At 39.3% G+C, this 17,035-nt stretch overlaps 1 protein-coding gene across 1 annotated transcript in view; it reads left to right on the plus strand.

Moving 5' to 3' along the window:
• Nucleotides 1-8,327: 8,327 nt before the first annotated feature.
• LOC121355473 (leukemia inhibitory factor receptor-like) overlaps nucleotides 8,328-17,035 on the plus strand; it is a 29,921-nt gene continuing 21,213 nt past the window's right edge. The window contains 4 exon segments of the mRNA XM_041470931.1: nucleotides 8,328-8,343; nucleotides 10,576-10,687; nucleotides 13,933-14,099; nucleotides 15,154-15,293. Of these exon segments, the coding sequence (XP_041326865.1) occupies nucleotides 8,328-8,343; nucleotides 10,576-10,687; nucleotides 13,933-14,099; nucleotides 15,154-15,293 (435 nt within the window).

The raw sequence follows: 17,035 nt of genomic DNA on the forward strand, positions 1-17,035 counted from the left end.
AATAGCTGTCAGAGATGCACAGTTATGAAAAAAAAAAGCTTTCCCTCAGGAGTACTGCCAATCAAAACCAATACATTTTAAGTTGGAGCCTGACCAGTTTACAAACATGCTGATTGTAAATGCCCTCAACAGTACTGGAACTGGCAACCCAGAATCTCCCTTCATTTAAGAGCCTGAGGCAGAAGGGGTAAATGAAATAAATTTTTTCTCTGTTTATTGCAATATTGTTTCTTCTTGTATGAAAGGAAGAAACAACTTTGTTTCACTTCTAGAAAACTGAATTTACAGCTAAGAATTGTATTAATTCTCCTAGTAAATTGGGTCAGATAAAGTAGCTTTTCTCTTCTACATAGCTTCTGCAAAACAAGCTCTTGTCAAAACAAGCCATCTCTATCTTTCCTCCATTCAGAGTCGATGTGTCTCCTTCCCACGGCAGAGCAAGCTCCTGTGGTAGGTGGGGCATGACACCACAAGGCTGCTTACATAGCACAGACTGCCTGCAACTGCTTTTCCCAGATGTCAGGAGCACTCCCCTGTTCAAGATGCTGCTTTGGTGAAAGACAGGGCAGTAGGTAGAGAGGCCAAACTGCATTCACATTCCTCTTATAATCCCAAAGCCAAAGCAAACCTCTCAAATAAATGTATCTCAAGTATGAATGGCCCTTGTCCTGAACTGTAAAGCATATGACCCCAAGAGCCAGCATTTGCTTTGCCTGTGTATACACATGCCTGTGCATGCAGCCGTGCGTGACAGAGAATAGGATCCTTTAGAACTTGCATTGTTTTACTGGGAAAAGGTATCTCTTTTCTGTGCTTACTTTATGTTTTATATCAATCTACCTCTAAGCATTCGGAGGGAATAGAAAGATCAATCAAGACATGAACTGACAGCTCAGCTCGCTGCTGGCTCTTGCTCTTGCTTTGCCCATAGCCCAGGTCTGGGAGTTCAAAATTACAATTAAGCCTATTCTCTTGACTGCAGTTCCACAGCATCCTGCAGCAATCCTTTCTGTAACCTGGAAGGCCTGTCCTTTACATATTTCTCAGATCCTCCTCAGCTGAGTGCTGAAATCTACATATTGATAAGCTATTGTTTCATTGCCAAGGGCCAGTGCCTGAGGAGGAAACTGAGCTCTAAATAATTGATTTCTGTTCATTATGTAAATGAGGAAAAGACCACAAAGATGAGATACAAACTTCCCAAATTTCAGAGTTGCTTATTCCTTCCTCAGTTCAGTGTACTCTTTGGCATGTCATTTCACTCTAAATGTGTTTCCTGATAAACTTTTCCTCTCTTCATGGAAGAAGGGAACTTACATCATGGTAATTATGCAGACTTTTGTTTTCATGCAGCCACTTTCACCATGTCCACTACCACATTGTTTTGGGTCTCATGCTGAGAACCCATTAAGTAAGTCTGTCAACATTTGACAGATCTAAGTTAATTTCTTTTCCTCAGAAAACAGAAGAAAATGTTTTCATTAAACATTCTTAACTGGAGAGACCTAAGAAAGTTTTGCATTTTTCAAAACAGGAGAGGGAAATTTGCAGAGGTCATTTTGGCATTACAGCATCATAGGGAATCATTATTAGCTTTGCTGGAAATGTTTCCTTTTTATGTCAAAGACATCCCTTAGAAGCTTCATGTTTCATATTTTTTAAATCACAACTCATATTAGTTAAACAGCAGGGTCACGCCTGCACCTTTTTTTTAGGGTTCTGCATCTGCACCACAGAGATGCATTGTACTGCTGCATGCTACAGAATTCCCCACGGCAGCCCTCCTTCCTCTCCGAGTCTCTGTGGCACGCTTGCAAACTTAGACTTCTCAGTGCCATTCTACTCCTCAGCATCCAATTCCGCCTCTATGACAGGAAGGCCGAAAACTGTTAAAATTAAAAACACCTGCCTGTTTGAAATCAGGCTGTTACACTCCATGGCTTACTGCTGAAACACACTTCAACAACTCAGAAATAAAAGCATGACTATTTGTGGTCAGTGGGAGGGCTTCACCTTGCCAGCATCCTTGGCCAAAGAGACATAAAATAGGGGCAACAAAAGCAACAGCCTAAGCAGGTGTTTCTCTTTCCATTAGCAGCAAAATCTCAGAGAATCAAACTGTTCAAGAAAGACTGATGAGATCAGAGGGGAAATGGAACCCTTTTTGTGTAATAATAGACTGGAAAATAATGATTTGTTTAAATCTAGCAAAACACAAGCTGATAATCACTATGGGAGATGAAAGAAAAGATTTTAGTAAAGAGTAAAGAAGGAACTCTCAACAGGGGTTGCTAAATTCAGGAACAGTCTCTTGTATGAAATATGAGGTTAAAAAAAATCTACCCTTAAAATGGAACAAGTTCAGTTCACGCAAAAAATTACAAGAATGCTAGAAGAGAAGAAACTTCAGGCAACCATGACATTCCTGATATTTCTGTGTTCCTAGCAGCAAACCTCAGCTGGAGGCTAAGAGTGAATGGGAACATTCACACTGAACTACGAATAAACTAGGAAATCTACACATTGACAGAGTTTATGGAGAAACAGGCCATAGTTAAAAGAAGACATAGTCACAGCTGTGCAAGTAATCCATAGGCAGGCAAATAAAAAAGATGTTTAGCTCAGATCTTATGCAGACAAACCATAAATCAGAATTTCTCAGCTGTTAAAAATATACCTTAACTACTAGGATAGTTACATGTTTTGCACAGGAGCATTCTTTGGAGGCTCTTGCTGTGATGTGATGCTTCAGATTAATAGTTAAAGATCTTAAACGAGATATGGCTCACAAGATATAAATCCTCATTCAAGAGACTTTTGTATATCAATTGTGATTGATATAAAGCAAGAATGATCTTAATGGGATGCTCAAAACAGGCCATGCCAGGATATCCTAAAGAACAGTGTTTACCCTCATGAGCAAGGTCCTCCTGTAGTCAAACCAAGTTTAAGGCATCCCACCTTCTGAGCAATTGATGGAATCACTGAACTCTGGGACATACAGGGGCTAATGAGAATCATGGCACTGTTATTTCAGTTTGGCAAATCTAGCCCCTCCCTGGCTCTCTATTCTACACATGAACAGCAAATAGCTATTTGTGAATTATTTTAAGATGACTGAAACAATTTTTGATAGATAATTAAATGATGCTTCAAAAAAAATTTCCCCCTGGTTATCTAGTGCATAATAATAGCTGAAGGAAAAATAAAATGGCCAAGAGCAGTAAAGCCACAAGTGGGTATTCATGCAGACTCTCAGAACTCAGTTAACCATAATTACTATTTTAAAATCACTTTTTTTCTAAGCCAAGAAATATTCTTGAAAACATTTAAATTAAGAAAAGCTAATGACTTGGCGGACCATTTATGCTGGGTAAAATTCTGAGACAAAATTATAATAGAGAAAATCTGAAACTAGCAGTGCAAATACATTCGTTGTTACTAAGGTGGAAATGGTAGGATGAAATACCATGAACACAGAATACTACCCTTAAAAAAATTCACATTTTGCCTTGTGCTAGGTGAACTTCTTCATACTGCTTTCCTAGACTTTCTTCAAACGTGCTTTCTACAATAGTTGTGTTTCACTGGCAAGCATTCCTTTGTCCAGGAGTAATCCCAGGGGGAAAATGAAAAAGAAAGGTAACTAAGATCTATCTCCTTGCCTCAGAGATTAAAACACAGGCATTAAAAAAAAAAAAAAAGGGCCAAACAAAAACATATAAAAACAAAAAATCCAACCTTCCCAGAGACTTCAAAAAGATAAAGATTGCTCCCAAAACTGTGTGTGGGAAGAGCACAGGCAAGCTTTTGTCAACATATCCCATAATAACTCCCTGTAGCATTTGCAAGCCCACTAGGTAAACCAAACATGATAGTAGGGAAGAAGGCTTATATTCTTTGTCATCCACTTGTGCATTTAAAGTACTGATAAGCATTTAATAAAGTCTTAAATATGATGGAGAAAGTTAAGGATGATCCTTGTTTCTCCTCTTGGCTGCACAGAAAGAGATAATGCATGTAAATGGAGGCAGATTCTCCCACTGTGTTTTCACAGCAGTCAGAGACTACTAAAACTGATGAATAAGATGTGCTCCAAGGTGATCTAGCAGAAGTAAAGACCTTCTTTGCAAGTCAAGCCCCATTACTTAAGACTCTGGTTCTGCACACAGCTCAGCCACCATGTAAGTGGACTCTGTTTTCAAACCACGAGTCTGAGCTACCACAGTGATAATTCTGTCCCATCATCCTGCAAGCAAGCCTGTAGCACTAACTGTGATGCTGTAGTAACAAGAAGTTACCACTCTCATCTGATCATACCACTTTGACTCTCATAAATATTCTAGCTGTTCCATCCCCTGCACCACATCACTGTCAATGATGCGATACTGATGAGACTCCAGATCTAGTCTAGTATAAGCAGAATTTAGTCTACATTTGTATTAATTATTTTTTGTTTCTTCAAAGGAATCTTCACCCCAATATTTAAATCTCTATGATTTTTTTGCATTCTGTGTTGGGTGTCTAGTCTATTCAGGCATGTTTATGCTTCATCTGTAACTGGAAATTTTTAAATCTCCAGGGCACTTTTTAAATCTCTCATTGGCACTTTTCTATGGCCTCTTCCATAAAGCAGAGCTGATGTGTTAGGGTAAAAAAAATGTGTTTTTCATTAAGTTAATATAGAATGGTTTGAAAGGTAAGCTGTTTCGTGTTGTAACTTGAACTCAGAAAAAAATGAAAGTATTCATGGTGGAGACTCTCCCTAACACAACAGATTTCCCCCAGGGGCTATAGCTGAGGTCTGAGTGGGAATTTTTCTTTCCCCAAACATCATATGAGATTTGCTCACTGAATTCAGATATTTATGTATGTCTCTGGAAAACAAAGCCAATCTGTAAAAATCTGTCAAATATTTAGAGTCCTGGAGGTCTGCCTGTTGGAAGCAGGTATATGAGAAGTAACTTGTAAAACTGTATGACACTACTTTAGATCCATAAAAGAAAGATATACAATCTCAGCATGTACTACTAAGCAGAAAAAACTGAATTTGAAATTGCTACAATATTGAATTTGTTACAACACGCCTGAAAGAGATCACTTCTAGTCAATTTGAGCTGTTTATAAAAGAAACAGCAAGCTACCAAAACCACATACTGGTTCAACGGGGAGACCTCACCAGTTTGTACTTGAGACAAGGTAGGACTCCAAGAAGAGGTGTAATATGCCTTTCCTGATGCAGTACTCTGCAGTCTGCATTCTGCTTCTGCTGCCCACCAGGACCTGAATGCACTTTAAGAAGGTTGCTGGTTACACGTATCTCAAAGTGTCTTGGGACATGCTTAAAACTCCCATCAAACAAGATTTCAGACCCTTTCTGGTTCATTAGCATTCATGGGCACATGGCTGACCTGCAAAAATTGCACCCAGAAGTTCATAGCTTGACCAGTCCTCCCATGATGTGCACAAGAGCTGTAGCTCCACAGGAGCAGAGCAGGATGAGGGGGCCAGTGGCATTTTCCTGGCTGAGCCTGCCTGTCTTCAGAGATTGTTTTCCCTTTGGAGAGCATGAGTTAACAGACCACGTTGGGGAAGGGAACGGAAAAGGGTCTGGGGTTTAGATTAATTCACATTGTCTAATCCAGTCTAAATGGAAAGGTTCATTGATTTCACGTCTACATTCTGGGGAGACCAAGAGCCTGCCACATCTTTTACTGCAGAACTTATATAAGGAAATGACAGGGGAAAGCACTCATGGAGAACCTCACCTAGAATGATGCACAAACCTAGGTCTGAAAAAACATCCAGGTCAAAGTGATGTAAAGCTGGAATTATCCATTCTGCACTATAAAACATATCACAGAAAATGGCATAATTTATCCTCATCTGAATTAACAGAAAAATTTCAGGCATTTACAATTCTGACAGAAGTTCATAGTGGTGAAAAAGCTGATATATTAAACATTTGAAAAAGTGGTTCTATGCAAATGTGGTTACCTCAAATATTATAATTTATCTTTTGCTATACATTAAACATATAGTAACTTGATAGCTAACCTATAGTAAAAAACTTGGCCTCACCCAAATGTGAAATTCCAGTTTTCAAGATTATATCTCCTCTTCTATTTGGACTAGTAATGTAATTTCTGTGCTTGTCAGAATTAACTTTTTGACTTCAAATGGCATTTTTACTGAGACCTAGACCTCCAGCAAAGATGATATGGACTTGTTTCATTGGGTTTATTTCTCTCAAGTATGCTCCGTCCTAATTCTGTGCACACTAAATCCAGTCCTGCTCTTGTGTTGAGTTACTTACATGATTTTCATTTAGGATAGGTTGTTTTGAATGTGATTATGCTGAGAACATCAAACCAATACATATAGCTGTTACAGTTTTCTCCAGTTTTCTCCAGCCCTTGACTTCTACATGATTCTGAGTCTCTAGATCTTCAACCCCACTGCCAAAATCTGTCACATATGACTTGGATTTTTACTTTATCAGTTTCTCCTTATTATCATCAGTTGACACTATTCTCTTGGCTATTTCTTGTTGGAAGTATTGCTAAGGCAAATTTTTGGATCTCTCAGATAACAGGGGCTGTGGTCCTGCATGCAAACATTGCATCTGCTACCCCTCAGCATTTTAGAGCTTACTCTAAGGGCCAATGAATTCATGACTGGGAAACTCCCTGTGGCACTCAGAATTCCTTGATCACTTGCCTTTCATGACTGTGTGTCATAAAATCTGACAAGACATGGTTGATGCATTAGTCACCCACTCCTACTGCAGACCATGCTGAGAAGCATGCCTCTCTCTTTAGGAAAGTGATTAATTTTAAACAGATGTTTTTTTCTATTCAATACTCAACCTGAAATTTACCATGGTTGTCAAGATAAGTTAATAATTTGCCTATCTCCAGGTAAGTCTGGATCCAATCTCTGATAGCAGCTGTCTAAGCCCAGAAGGGAAATTTTCCACAGTAGCAAAATTTTCTGAAAATTTCCCTTTACTGCTGTAAGAGTAACAGCTGTTATGTCTCTGCTGGCTTCTATGTTCAGAATGTTCTCTGAATTAATGGTGTGGAGCAAACATCTCATTTACAGCTATGGTGACTTTTGTCTGTATTAGGGCCCCGGTGTACGTACCAGCAATGTAGATATAGCATCTTTGAGGTAGGGAAATTACACCCAAAGATAAAAAAAGTCAGAAAGTGAAGAAAAGTTAGGGTCTTCTGCTGCTATTATTTCTACAGTATACAGGAATTCATATTAGACTCAGTCAAACACCGTGACTTCGTTTTTACTGATATATCTCTAATTTGCAGTGACACTTAGGGTTTTCAAAGGAGTTAGAAGTACCTAATCTTAATTCAGTTTGCACTGCTGATACTGCAGACATCATCAAGAATCTCACTGTGAGTGCTTATAAAAACCAGGGTGGAGAATTCCTGTTTTCCAGAAGGATTTTTAGGATCTTGTAAGTATGTTTAATAACACAGAACTCAAGTGTTCTTCCCATTGTCATTGATAAGCTTATTACTTGTGTTCAGCCAGTAGCAGGTGTTAGAATGAATAGGAAGTTTGAAAAGGAAGTGTGAAAATAGACTGAAGACAGCGTAATGTTGATGGTAATCATTATGCTTCTTTACAGAGAAGATGAAGAACTCTCTGCTGGCAGCTATCTTTTTACTTGTTAGAGGTGAGTTTTCAGATACTGCACAGCTTACTGCCGCTTATGAACAGTAAAACTCCTTAGTGCTACTCAAGGATGAGGCTGTATGAACAAAATCATGACCAAATTAAATTCTGTGAGTAGGAGAAGCAACAACATTTTTCCTATTTATTTTGTGGTTGTCTTGACTAACAATTCCTTTCTTTCTTTTCTTTCTTTTTTTTTTTTTATTATTATTTTATTTTGTTTTGTTTTTTTCTTTTTTCCTCCCCCTTGCTCTTTGTGCTCCCCAGATTCCTGCCGCGGCACAGCCTTGGACTCTCCGTTCTGCCGGCAGCTGCCAGGTGGGTGGAACGCTCGGTCCCGGCGCGGTGCGCGGGCTCCGGCGGGCGCTGGGCGCGGCTGAGAGCTCCCGCCGGCGCTCGGAACGTCGCCCCTAAAAGCACGCCCGCCTTTCCCAAAGGAAAAGCCCGGTCAGAGCAGCACGGGCAGATGTGTCTGCCCGAGGGCAGGGCGCCCGGGCTAACCAGCGCGCTGTGAGTGAAAGGCCAGCCGGCGCATCACAAATAGCTGCCGTTCCTAAAGACCACGGATCCTCTAACGTTTGTGTGTGATGGATATCTCTGCTTTCCATTTAACTGGGAAATTACTGATGATGGCGAGAAGGAACAGTACAACACATTTTGACAGAGAGTATTACAGAGCAGTGGGTGGTCATCTGATGTACTTTGTGCTGGATTTATTGTGGGCAGGAGCATCCTACTTGCTAACAGACACAGCAGAGATGATAGGTTCTTGAGTACACAGTGACACTGGGCAAGACATCTGCAGGAAGACTATGTTCTTCTGAAATTAGCCATGGATAATTTTCTAGTCCTTGCAATTAACCTGCCAGACTAAGCTCTACTAAATCATTAGTGAGAAAACCAGATGCTCAGGAAGAGAAACAGAAAGTTCTAGAGTGAAAAAAATTAAAGGTAGGTGGTTTGGGGTTTGTTTGTTGGTTTGAGTTTTTGGGGTTTTTTTGTTTGTTTGTTTTTTTTTTTTTTTTTTTTTTAAGTGGAGAAATTGAACTGTGTTTTCTTTAGAGCAAAGAAATTTTTTTCTTTCTTTGCATAGCTCTTGTAGCACAGTCATGATACAGCTCTGGTACTATGCTAGGCCTGGGAAGAATTAATAATATGCCTGTTAAGGTGGAGCAGTACAGTAGAACAAAGAAAGCACTAGAATAAAAATTAATGTGCATGTGCATAATATTCACAAACAGGAAAAGTGAAAATAAAAGTGTGCAAGATTCATTATATTCATCTAGACAAAGTAATGTAGAACTTCAGTATATTGGGAGGGGGAAGATGCTTTGGGGTGTTAGACAAACTAATACACTATTTCCACACATGAAATCTACTATTTTTCCTTTGTCTGCTTTAATACCATAATCTCGTAGAGAAAGACCAGGGGGATTTTGCAAAACTTAGAGCATGAGAAACAACCACTGTTCCTCTATAAACAGATACAGGTCTGCAACATGGTAGACACCATGTGGATCTGAGTTAATAGAACTCTTATTTCAGATAGTGTCAGGAGCAGTATATTACCAATGTATTGACATGAAGTATTACAGCAGTTCCAAAAAATTTTTGTTTTCAGGTGTTTCTTCAAAACAACAATAGACACCAAGTAAGTGTAAGGTTTAATTCAGAGTAAAACAGGAGAAGAATGGAGAGCTGTTACTGTTTTCCCTGCTGTTGACAGACACCATGTTCATGAGTGAGGAGGCCAAGATGTGGTTCGGTGGCCAGTCTAGAAAAGCAAAGAATTCTCTAATATTTCACATTGCTATGGAAATAAGGAAGACATGATCTCCACCTTCCTGAAAGGAACCTGTACACGCCTGAACTGATGCAGCATAGTTTATTAGAAAAGCATTATTCATTTAGTATGAGAAAAGAAGTGACATAAGGTGAGGGTATTAAAGCCAGTGCTATACTCATTTGACTTGTTTTTCCAAAACACCTTTTAACTTCAATATGCATCTGTCATCTCAATGATTAAAAGAATGACAAGGATATTTTGTAACTCAGGTTGTAGGAAGAAATGAGGAAAAGAGAACTGATTTTTTAACTCATAACCTAGGTTATGAGATACCACAACTATGCTACAACACCAGTTCCAGACAGGTTCATATTTACTTATCACATAGCAAAACATTTCTTATTCAAGATTGATAGGCCTATTGGCAACTTGTGCTTCACCTAACAGGTGTGAAGCACGTGTGACTCTACTCATCAGGAAAAATTCACCTTAAGCATCCCATTCCTGTCGAGATCCTTGTCTACTTTTCTGAAGAACAACAACCAAAAATTGGAGTCCTTTTCAAAGGACTTTGAGATGCCATGACTGATTCTTCTTAACTAATATTTTGGTGATTAAGACACAAAGCAAAAGAAGAACAATGGTCATATTTTGCCATTAGCATTTTTTAAGAGATTTTTGAAATACTGGCATAAACTTAATCACTAAAGACAAAAGACAAGTTCCTTTAATAATGCCATCAGTGCTTACTTTCCCATCTACTGAAAAAGGGTATGTTCAGTTGCAAAAAAAATCCCCATATTTCTCTTTAAAAAATTAATAACAAATAATTTTATACATACATTTATCCTTGTCCTGTTTTTTAATGCATTCTTTATAAAGCTGGCAGTTTAAAAGTAATATTGGTTTAATCCAGCAATACTGTGTAGTTCTGAACTTCAGATAGAGGTTGATGGTTTCAAAGCAATTCTGGGATCTAGTCAACTAGTTCTAGCCTTGTTTGTGTTTGGTTTCATTACTCATAGTCCCTTTGAGTCAGTTAATGGTTGCCTGTATAGGTCTTTTCCACTGCACATGTTTTCATCTTTCAGACTGGGACAATGAATTGGCATGTTACAAAGAATTAAGTGAGGATCTAACCTGTACCTGGCTGCCAGTACCTAGTGCTGCAAATACAGTTAATTATACTGTATACCTAAAATGGTAAGTCTGAAAAGTTATCTCAGAAAACAAAATCTCTTATTGCTGTTAGATGTAGTTCCTATCTGCCAGAGTTTTGCTCCAGTGTATTTCATCATTTTAGAGGTTGTTACACAAGGCTAGTCAATATATTTAATCACTTCTCATCAATACCTATTGATTTGTAAGAGCTTGGTAAGAGAGTGGTAGGTTGATTTTGGCTAGACATCACAAAAGCTATTCCTCCCCTCCTCAGCCCAACAGGGCAGAGAAAATATGACAAAGGATCATAGATTGAGATAAGAACAGGAAGAGATCTCTCAGCAGTTACTGTCATGGACAAAACAGACCTGACCTGGAAAAATGAATTTAATTTATTAACATTCAAATCAGAGTGGAGTAATGAGAAATATAGCTAAAACTTGGATCACCTTCCCCTTCTCTGCCCCCCCGCCCCCATGCTTTTCTTCTTACTGGGTTTAACTGAATTCTCTGCCTCCTCCACCCCAGCATTGTGGGGGGGGGGTGGGAAATGGGATTTGGTCAGTCCATCACATTGTTGTGTCTGTCACTTCTTTCTCTTCTGACTCTTCCTGATGGTCCAGCATGGGAATCCTCCCACAGGAGACATGAACTCCCACAGTCTATCATTAACTCCTCCAACATGAATGCTTCCTGTGCGGCTACATTTCTTCATTAACTGCAAAAATTAGTGTAGGTCCCTTCCATGGGGTCCTTTCCATGGGGTGCCAGCCCATCAAGAGCAGCCTGCTCCAAAGCAGGTCCCTCGTACGTTCACAAGCCCTGCAAACCTGCTGCACTGTGGGCTGCTCTCTGCTGCTCCCACACATTCTCATTCCTCTCTGCCAGCCGCTGTTGTGCAGCAGTTTTTTCCCTCTTTTAAATGCATTATCCCAGAGGCGCTACCACCATGGCTGAGGGGCTCAGCCTCGGCCAGCAGCGGCTCTGTCCTGAAGTCAGCTAGAACTGGCTTTGTTGTACATGGGGAAAGCTTATTGCAGCTTCTCATGGAAGCCACCTCTGTAGCAATTTGCTCCCTTGCTCCCAAAACCTTGTCATGCAAACCCAATATAATGTCATTATACATCTTACCATGCCTCCAACACACTGTTTAAATCATTATTGCCAATGATCAGCTTACTCAATTACTTTTATTTGCAGCTATTGACTTTTATTGACTATCCAACACAGATGTATTTAAGGTAAAAAAAAATTCAAACATAAACAGACACTAAGCTTTTGTTTTATGTATTATGCATTTTGCTATAGCATGTACTCAAGGAAAGGACAGATGTAGCATAATTTCTGGTAATTCTGAATTATCAAGTAGTGGTTTAACCGATGGAATGTACTTGTAGGGTTAATTTTGAACTGATTACCTCAAATACAGTATCTTCAGTTGCAGCTGCATTACAAAATTGAATTTCCCCATTTTATATCTAGATACTTGGAATCCCCCATGAGATTAGGGGCCTGTTCAGAAGTAGAAATGTGAGATCAGAAGACATGATCTTTGCCATGAGACCATATCATGGGGTACACAGAGTACAGCACTGTATGCCATAGGTAAATTCTGATATTCATTGCTGATTGTTTTGCCACATAACCACCCCTTGTCATTAAAAAATGAGTTGTGGTTAGAAACATCTCCTAAAGCTAAGAAAATGTCACCACACTGGGAAATTCCCCAGGGTGATCATCTTCACATTGCACAGGAGTAAAGCAACCACCTCAAGGCTGAGATTACTCCCCCCTCACCTTCAATATTTTCTCACTTGAGGTAGAAGCAGGCACCAATTTGCAACAAGCACCAAATTCCCTTGCATTTGCTGTCTTACCTCTTGGAACTTCAAGGAATACTAATTTTTTGGAAGGGCAGAAACATCTACGAAACAGCTCTGTTTCTGAAGAGATATTATCAGTTGAAATATTTTTAAGCTACTTGCTCTTAAAGTTGTAAGCCAAAACCAGACTGTTCTGTTCCCAGGCTGCAGGGTTGATGCCATGAACAGACAAGGCAGATAAAAGAATGAAAAAGGATGTCAGTGCGGGAAGAGGGAGACAATTCCCTGGCAGAGGTGGTGAGGTTTCCAAGTCAGAGTCAGGGCTTTAACCTCAGTCTCCTAAGCTTCCACCCGGTGGTCTTGAAGACAAACTTACTATCTACTCCTGTATTGGGTTAAAAGGAAAGGAAAAAACCCACCTGTGAGAGGGTTTTTACCTTGCCTAGAAGAGGGTATCACCCCTTCCTGCATGTAACATCGGTTTGATATTGCAATAGTTCCTTGTCCTTGCTCTTTGTGATTAAGTTGTCAGGAAGAAAAAGATTAAAGATAAACACTCCCACAGAAAAGTTCCAACCAAGAATTCAAAATCATTCTTTGAAATTTTAATGGCTGATTCACAACCAGCCTGAAGCAGAAGACAAGAAAACCTTCAAGTAGTTTTTCTCAGGTATTAAATATTGAATCATGATGTGTGTAATTTAATACTTGAAATGCATAGCGAGGCGATTAGTATGCTAGTTCCCTCTCTTTAAGAACACTGAGCTTGCACAGTTTCAACCTTGGAAAAATATGTCCTATATGTGGCAGAGACTAAATGAGAGAGACAAGAAAAAAAAAATAGGCAGCAAAGTTGTATGTAAGCCGTTGGACTTCCTGTGCTGTCTATATTAGATATACCAGGAGAAATCTACAGGGCTGAGGACTCAGGTGACATTTAAATATCTCCATCCAATCCTGATGATTCACAGGAACAAAAGTCAGAAGACAAGCATATAACTCATAGGAGGCTTTTCATAACTTTATGGTAATTTAGATTCATGTAACTGGGAAATTTTGCTGTTCAAAAGGAATTTGGGTGCCCCTATTATAAGAGGCGAGGCTTTATGGAGCCATTTCTAACGTAATTTTATACCTTGAAAATGCTCTATATATCCCACTGTAAGTACAAAAGGTCATACAGATCTTGTTGTACCATGCTATGCCTTAAAAGTTTAAGAATTCAACAGTTCTCCACCACACAAAGATTTACATATTTAAATTTGCTAGGGTTACTGAGGTGCATGAATTAATCTTGCTTTTTCAAGCCACTCAAGGTAAACCTTCAAGATTTCCAGATGTGGAATTATGTATAGAAGTATCTGGAAATATATCAATTGCTATAATTTTGTTCTATTGGGCAGGGAGGAAAAAATAACTATAATCAAATAAAATGCTTTTCATTCTGCTTCCTTTTCTCTGAAGGAACAAAATACGAAAACTTTTTCAGCGAAATACGTCATCACCTTCCATCACAATTGAACGAAAGAATCTCTACATTGAGAGATTTGCAACCATTTGGATAGCAGTGAATTATGCCCATGACACCTGTGCAAAAGGAAAGAACATCTCAGTTTTACCAAGCAAAGCAGGTACAGCATCTTCACAAGCTGTGTTGCTGCAGTGCCCAGCTACAGCTCTATTCCGTAAAGATTATTTCCAAAATTTCAGCTCCCAAAACAATCCTGTTATTTTAGTAATTCAGAGAGCTGAGATGCAGTTTGACTTCCCTGAATGAAGTTAATAATAGAAGCCTATGATATTTTATGGGAGGAGAGCTTTACTTTAAATATTTAGCAGGAATATTTAATATTCACATGCAGAAAAATATATAGTAATATTTGTGTACCGTACTTAACCAGCTTTCTGTGCTATCCTTGATGGATTTCTGAATTTCTTTGTATTGGTTTACAAAGAGCAGATTGACTCAGCACTGCGTACCTAAGGAATCCTTGATATAGAGCATTAGGATTTTGAGAAACCTTTTTAAAATTCAACTCTTTTCTGAGGCCACTTACCCATTACGCAGTTATAAAAGAAAGTTATTTTAAAAATAGCTCTAAAAATTTATTAGGCCCTTTAAATGTTTATTTAAAGATTTTCTACCTATCTGAGCACTGAACTAATGCTAAGAGCTTCTCAAAACTTCACCTGCTCAGACTAATCATGGTCCAAGAAAAACCAATGCTTCTCTGCTGGGAGTTACTACTAGTACAACCCAAATTATCAATAGTGTAACCTTTACTGAAGACTTTTGGCCACATTGTGAGAGGAAGATGAAAGTATATTTGCACTTACTGAAATTTAAAGATACTTTGGATATTTTTTTATGCAACTCATGATTACAGGTACTCTTGACATTTTAATTTTGCCTTTCAGCCTCATTCAGAATAGTAACTGCTTAGAAAAAGAGTGTTCCTGAAATCAATAAAAGCATTCACAAAAGAAAGGCAAGAGGAACAACTATATTTTGTTGATGTCATAAAGATTTAGTAATTATTCATTTCCATGGTGTTTTGAAGTCTCACAGCATTCAGTATTGTGTGCCAAGTCTTTTAATTTTTATAGACCACACTCAACAGATGCAATTACCAAAGCTTTCCTGCTTCTCTTGTGTTTTTAACAACTGTATCTCCCCCATTTTAGGAAAGTGCTTGTCACCATCTAACATAAATGCTTATCAGATCACAAACCAATTGATAATAAAGTGGGACCCGCCCACAGCTCATGCACCATATGAGCTGAGATACAGAGAGGCACTCACAGAATCGGCTCCGTGGACACGGGTAAGTACTTCCAGATGACAATCTCATGAGAATATAAGGTGCTCCAATATCAGCTCAGCTGCACATGTTATATGCAGCACAAGAATTGCAAGGTGGTATAGCAAGGAGTCATTTTGTAGGCAGATGCCACTGAGGCACCTTAGTTTGGTTCTAACAAATAATGAAATGTTTCAGAAAGAAGGAACAGTAGCTTTAAACAAAGTAAAATAAAATAGCATGCTATCTGGTTCATTAACCTACCAGTGAGACATTACAACTACCAGTGATGCAAAAGCTGAATACCAGAAATGCCATGTAAACTCAGATCCAAATCATGCTTTCAGTGATTTACAATATTGCTATTTTAGCTGGTATCATTATATTTTCAAACAGATTAGAGATCAGGTTGCTTTGTTTTTCAAAGTAATATATCATACTTCATGCACTTTAGGTTTGCCTAAGTATTCCAGATTTTCTTCTTTGAAAAGAAGAGAAATAATTTCCCTGTAATACTGTCATAGAACCCTGGAGTGGTTTGGGTTGGAAGGTTCCAACCAGCCCTGACATGTGCAGGGCCACCCTCTAGTAGACAAGGATGCCCCGTCCAAACTGGCCTTGAACACTTCCAGAGATGGAACATCCACAACTTCCCGTTCCAGTGCCTCACTACCCTCACAGTGAAGAATTTCTTTCTGATACCTAATCTAAACATACCCTCTTTCAATCTACACCCATTGCCCCTTGTCTTGTCACTACATGATCTTGTGAATAGTCTTGCCCCATCTTTCCTGTAAGTTCTCTTAAGGTACTGGACGGCAACCACAACACCTCCCCAAAGCCTTCTCTTTTCCAGACTCAGCAATCCCAATTCTCCCAGCCTTTCCTCACAGGAGAGGTACTCCATCCCACTGATTTTGTGGTCCTCCTTTGGATTTATCCCAACAGATCCATGTCCTGCTGGGGACCCTGTCCCTGAAAATTAGGAAATAAACTCTCCATCATATTTGTTAGACTAACATTATTTCATTAGCAGTGCTGAATGCATGGCTAATTATCTTCAAAGCATCCATGCCCAGTAACTTCAGAGACCAGGTTAAATTCCTGAAACTATTGTATTTTCATGTTTTCTGAAAACACACATTTATGTTGATTATTTACACTTGTTTGGATATGGTTCCAGATCTTCTGACGAATCTTTTCTCCTTGGGAGTATCTCAAATATGTCATCAGGTCATAATGTACTTCTCATGATTCTTTGCTTTGATACACAGTCCTTGTTCTCAAAACTGAGATATTAGTTAGTACACATTAAATCACTGATAGAAGTAAACAAGAAAGCATTAACTGGAACAAGTTTATTAGTCACAGATGTAGGGAGTTAGCACAAGGCCACATTAATCTCTGGTATTTGTACTAAGCACTGTATGTACAAAGGGAAACATTAACAACAAATATAGGGGTCGTGCTCTATTGTGCTAAATTGAAAAGAATTTCCAGCACCTTCCTCCACTGCTGCATAGATATCTTCTTACAGGACTGTTTGGTAACAACCCCACAGCTGCTGCAGCCCTGCAGGTGGGGTCTCAGCAGAGCAGAGCAGAGGGGCAGAATCCCCTCCCTGGCCCTGCTGCCCACACTGCTCTGGATGCAGCCCAGGACACGTGTGGCTCTCTGGGCTGGGAGTGCCCCTTGCTTGGTCCTGTCCATTCTCTCAGTCACCAGAACCCCCAAGTCTTTCTGGGCAGGGCTGCTGTGATCTGTCC

Source organism: Pyrgilauda ruficollis, unplaced genomic scaffold (assembly GCF_017590135.1).
Source record: "Pyrgilauda ruficollis isolate IOZ18807 unplaced genomic scaffold, ASM1759013v1 scaffold25, whole genome shotgun sequence".
In the NCBI taxonomy this organism is placed as follows: Eukaryota; Metazoa; Chordata; class Aves; order Passeriformes; family Passeridae; genus Pyrgilauda; species Pyrgilauda ruficollis.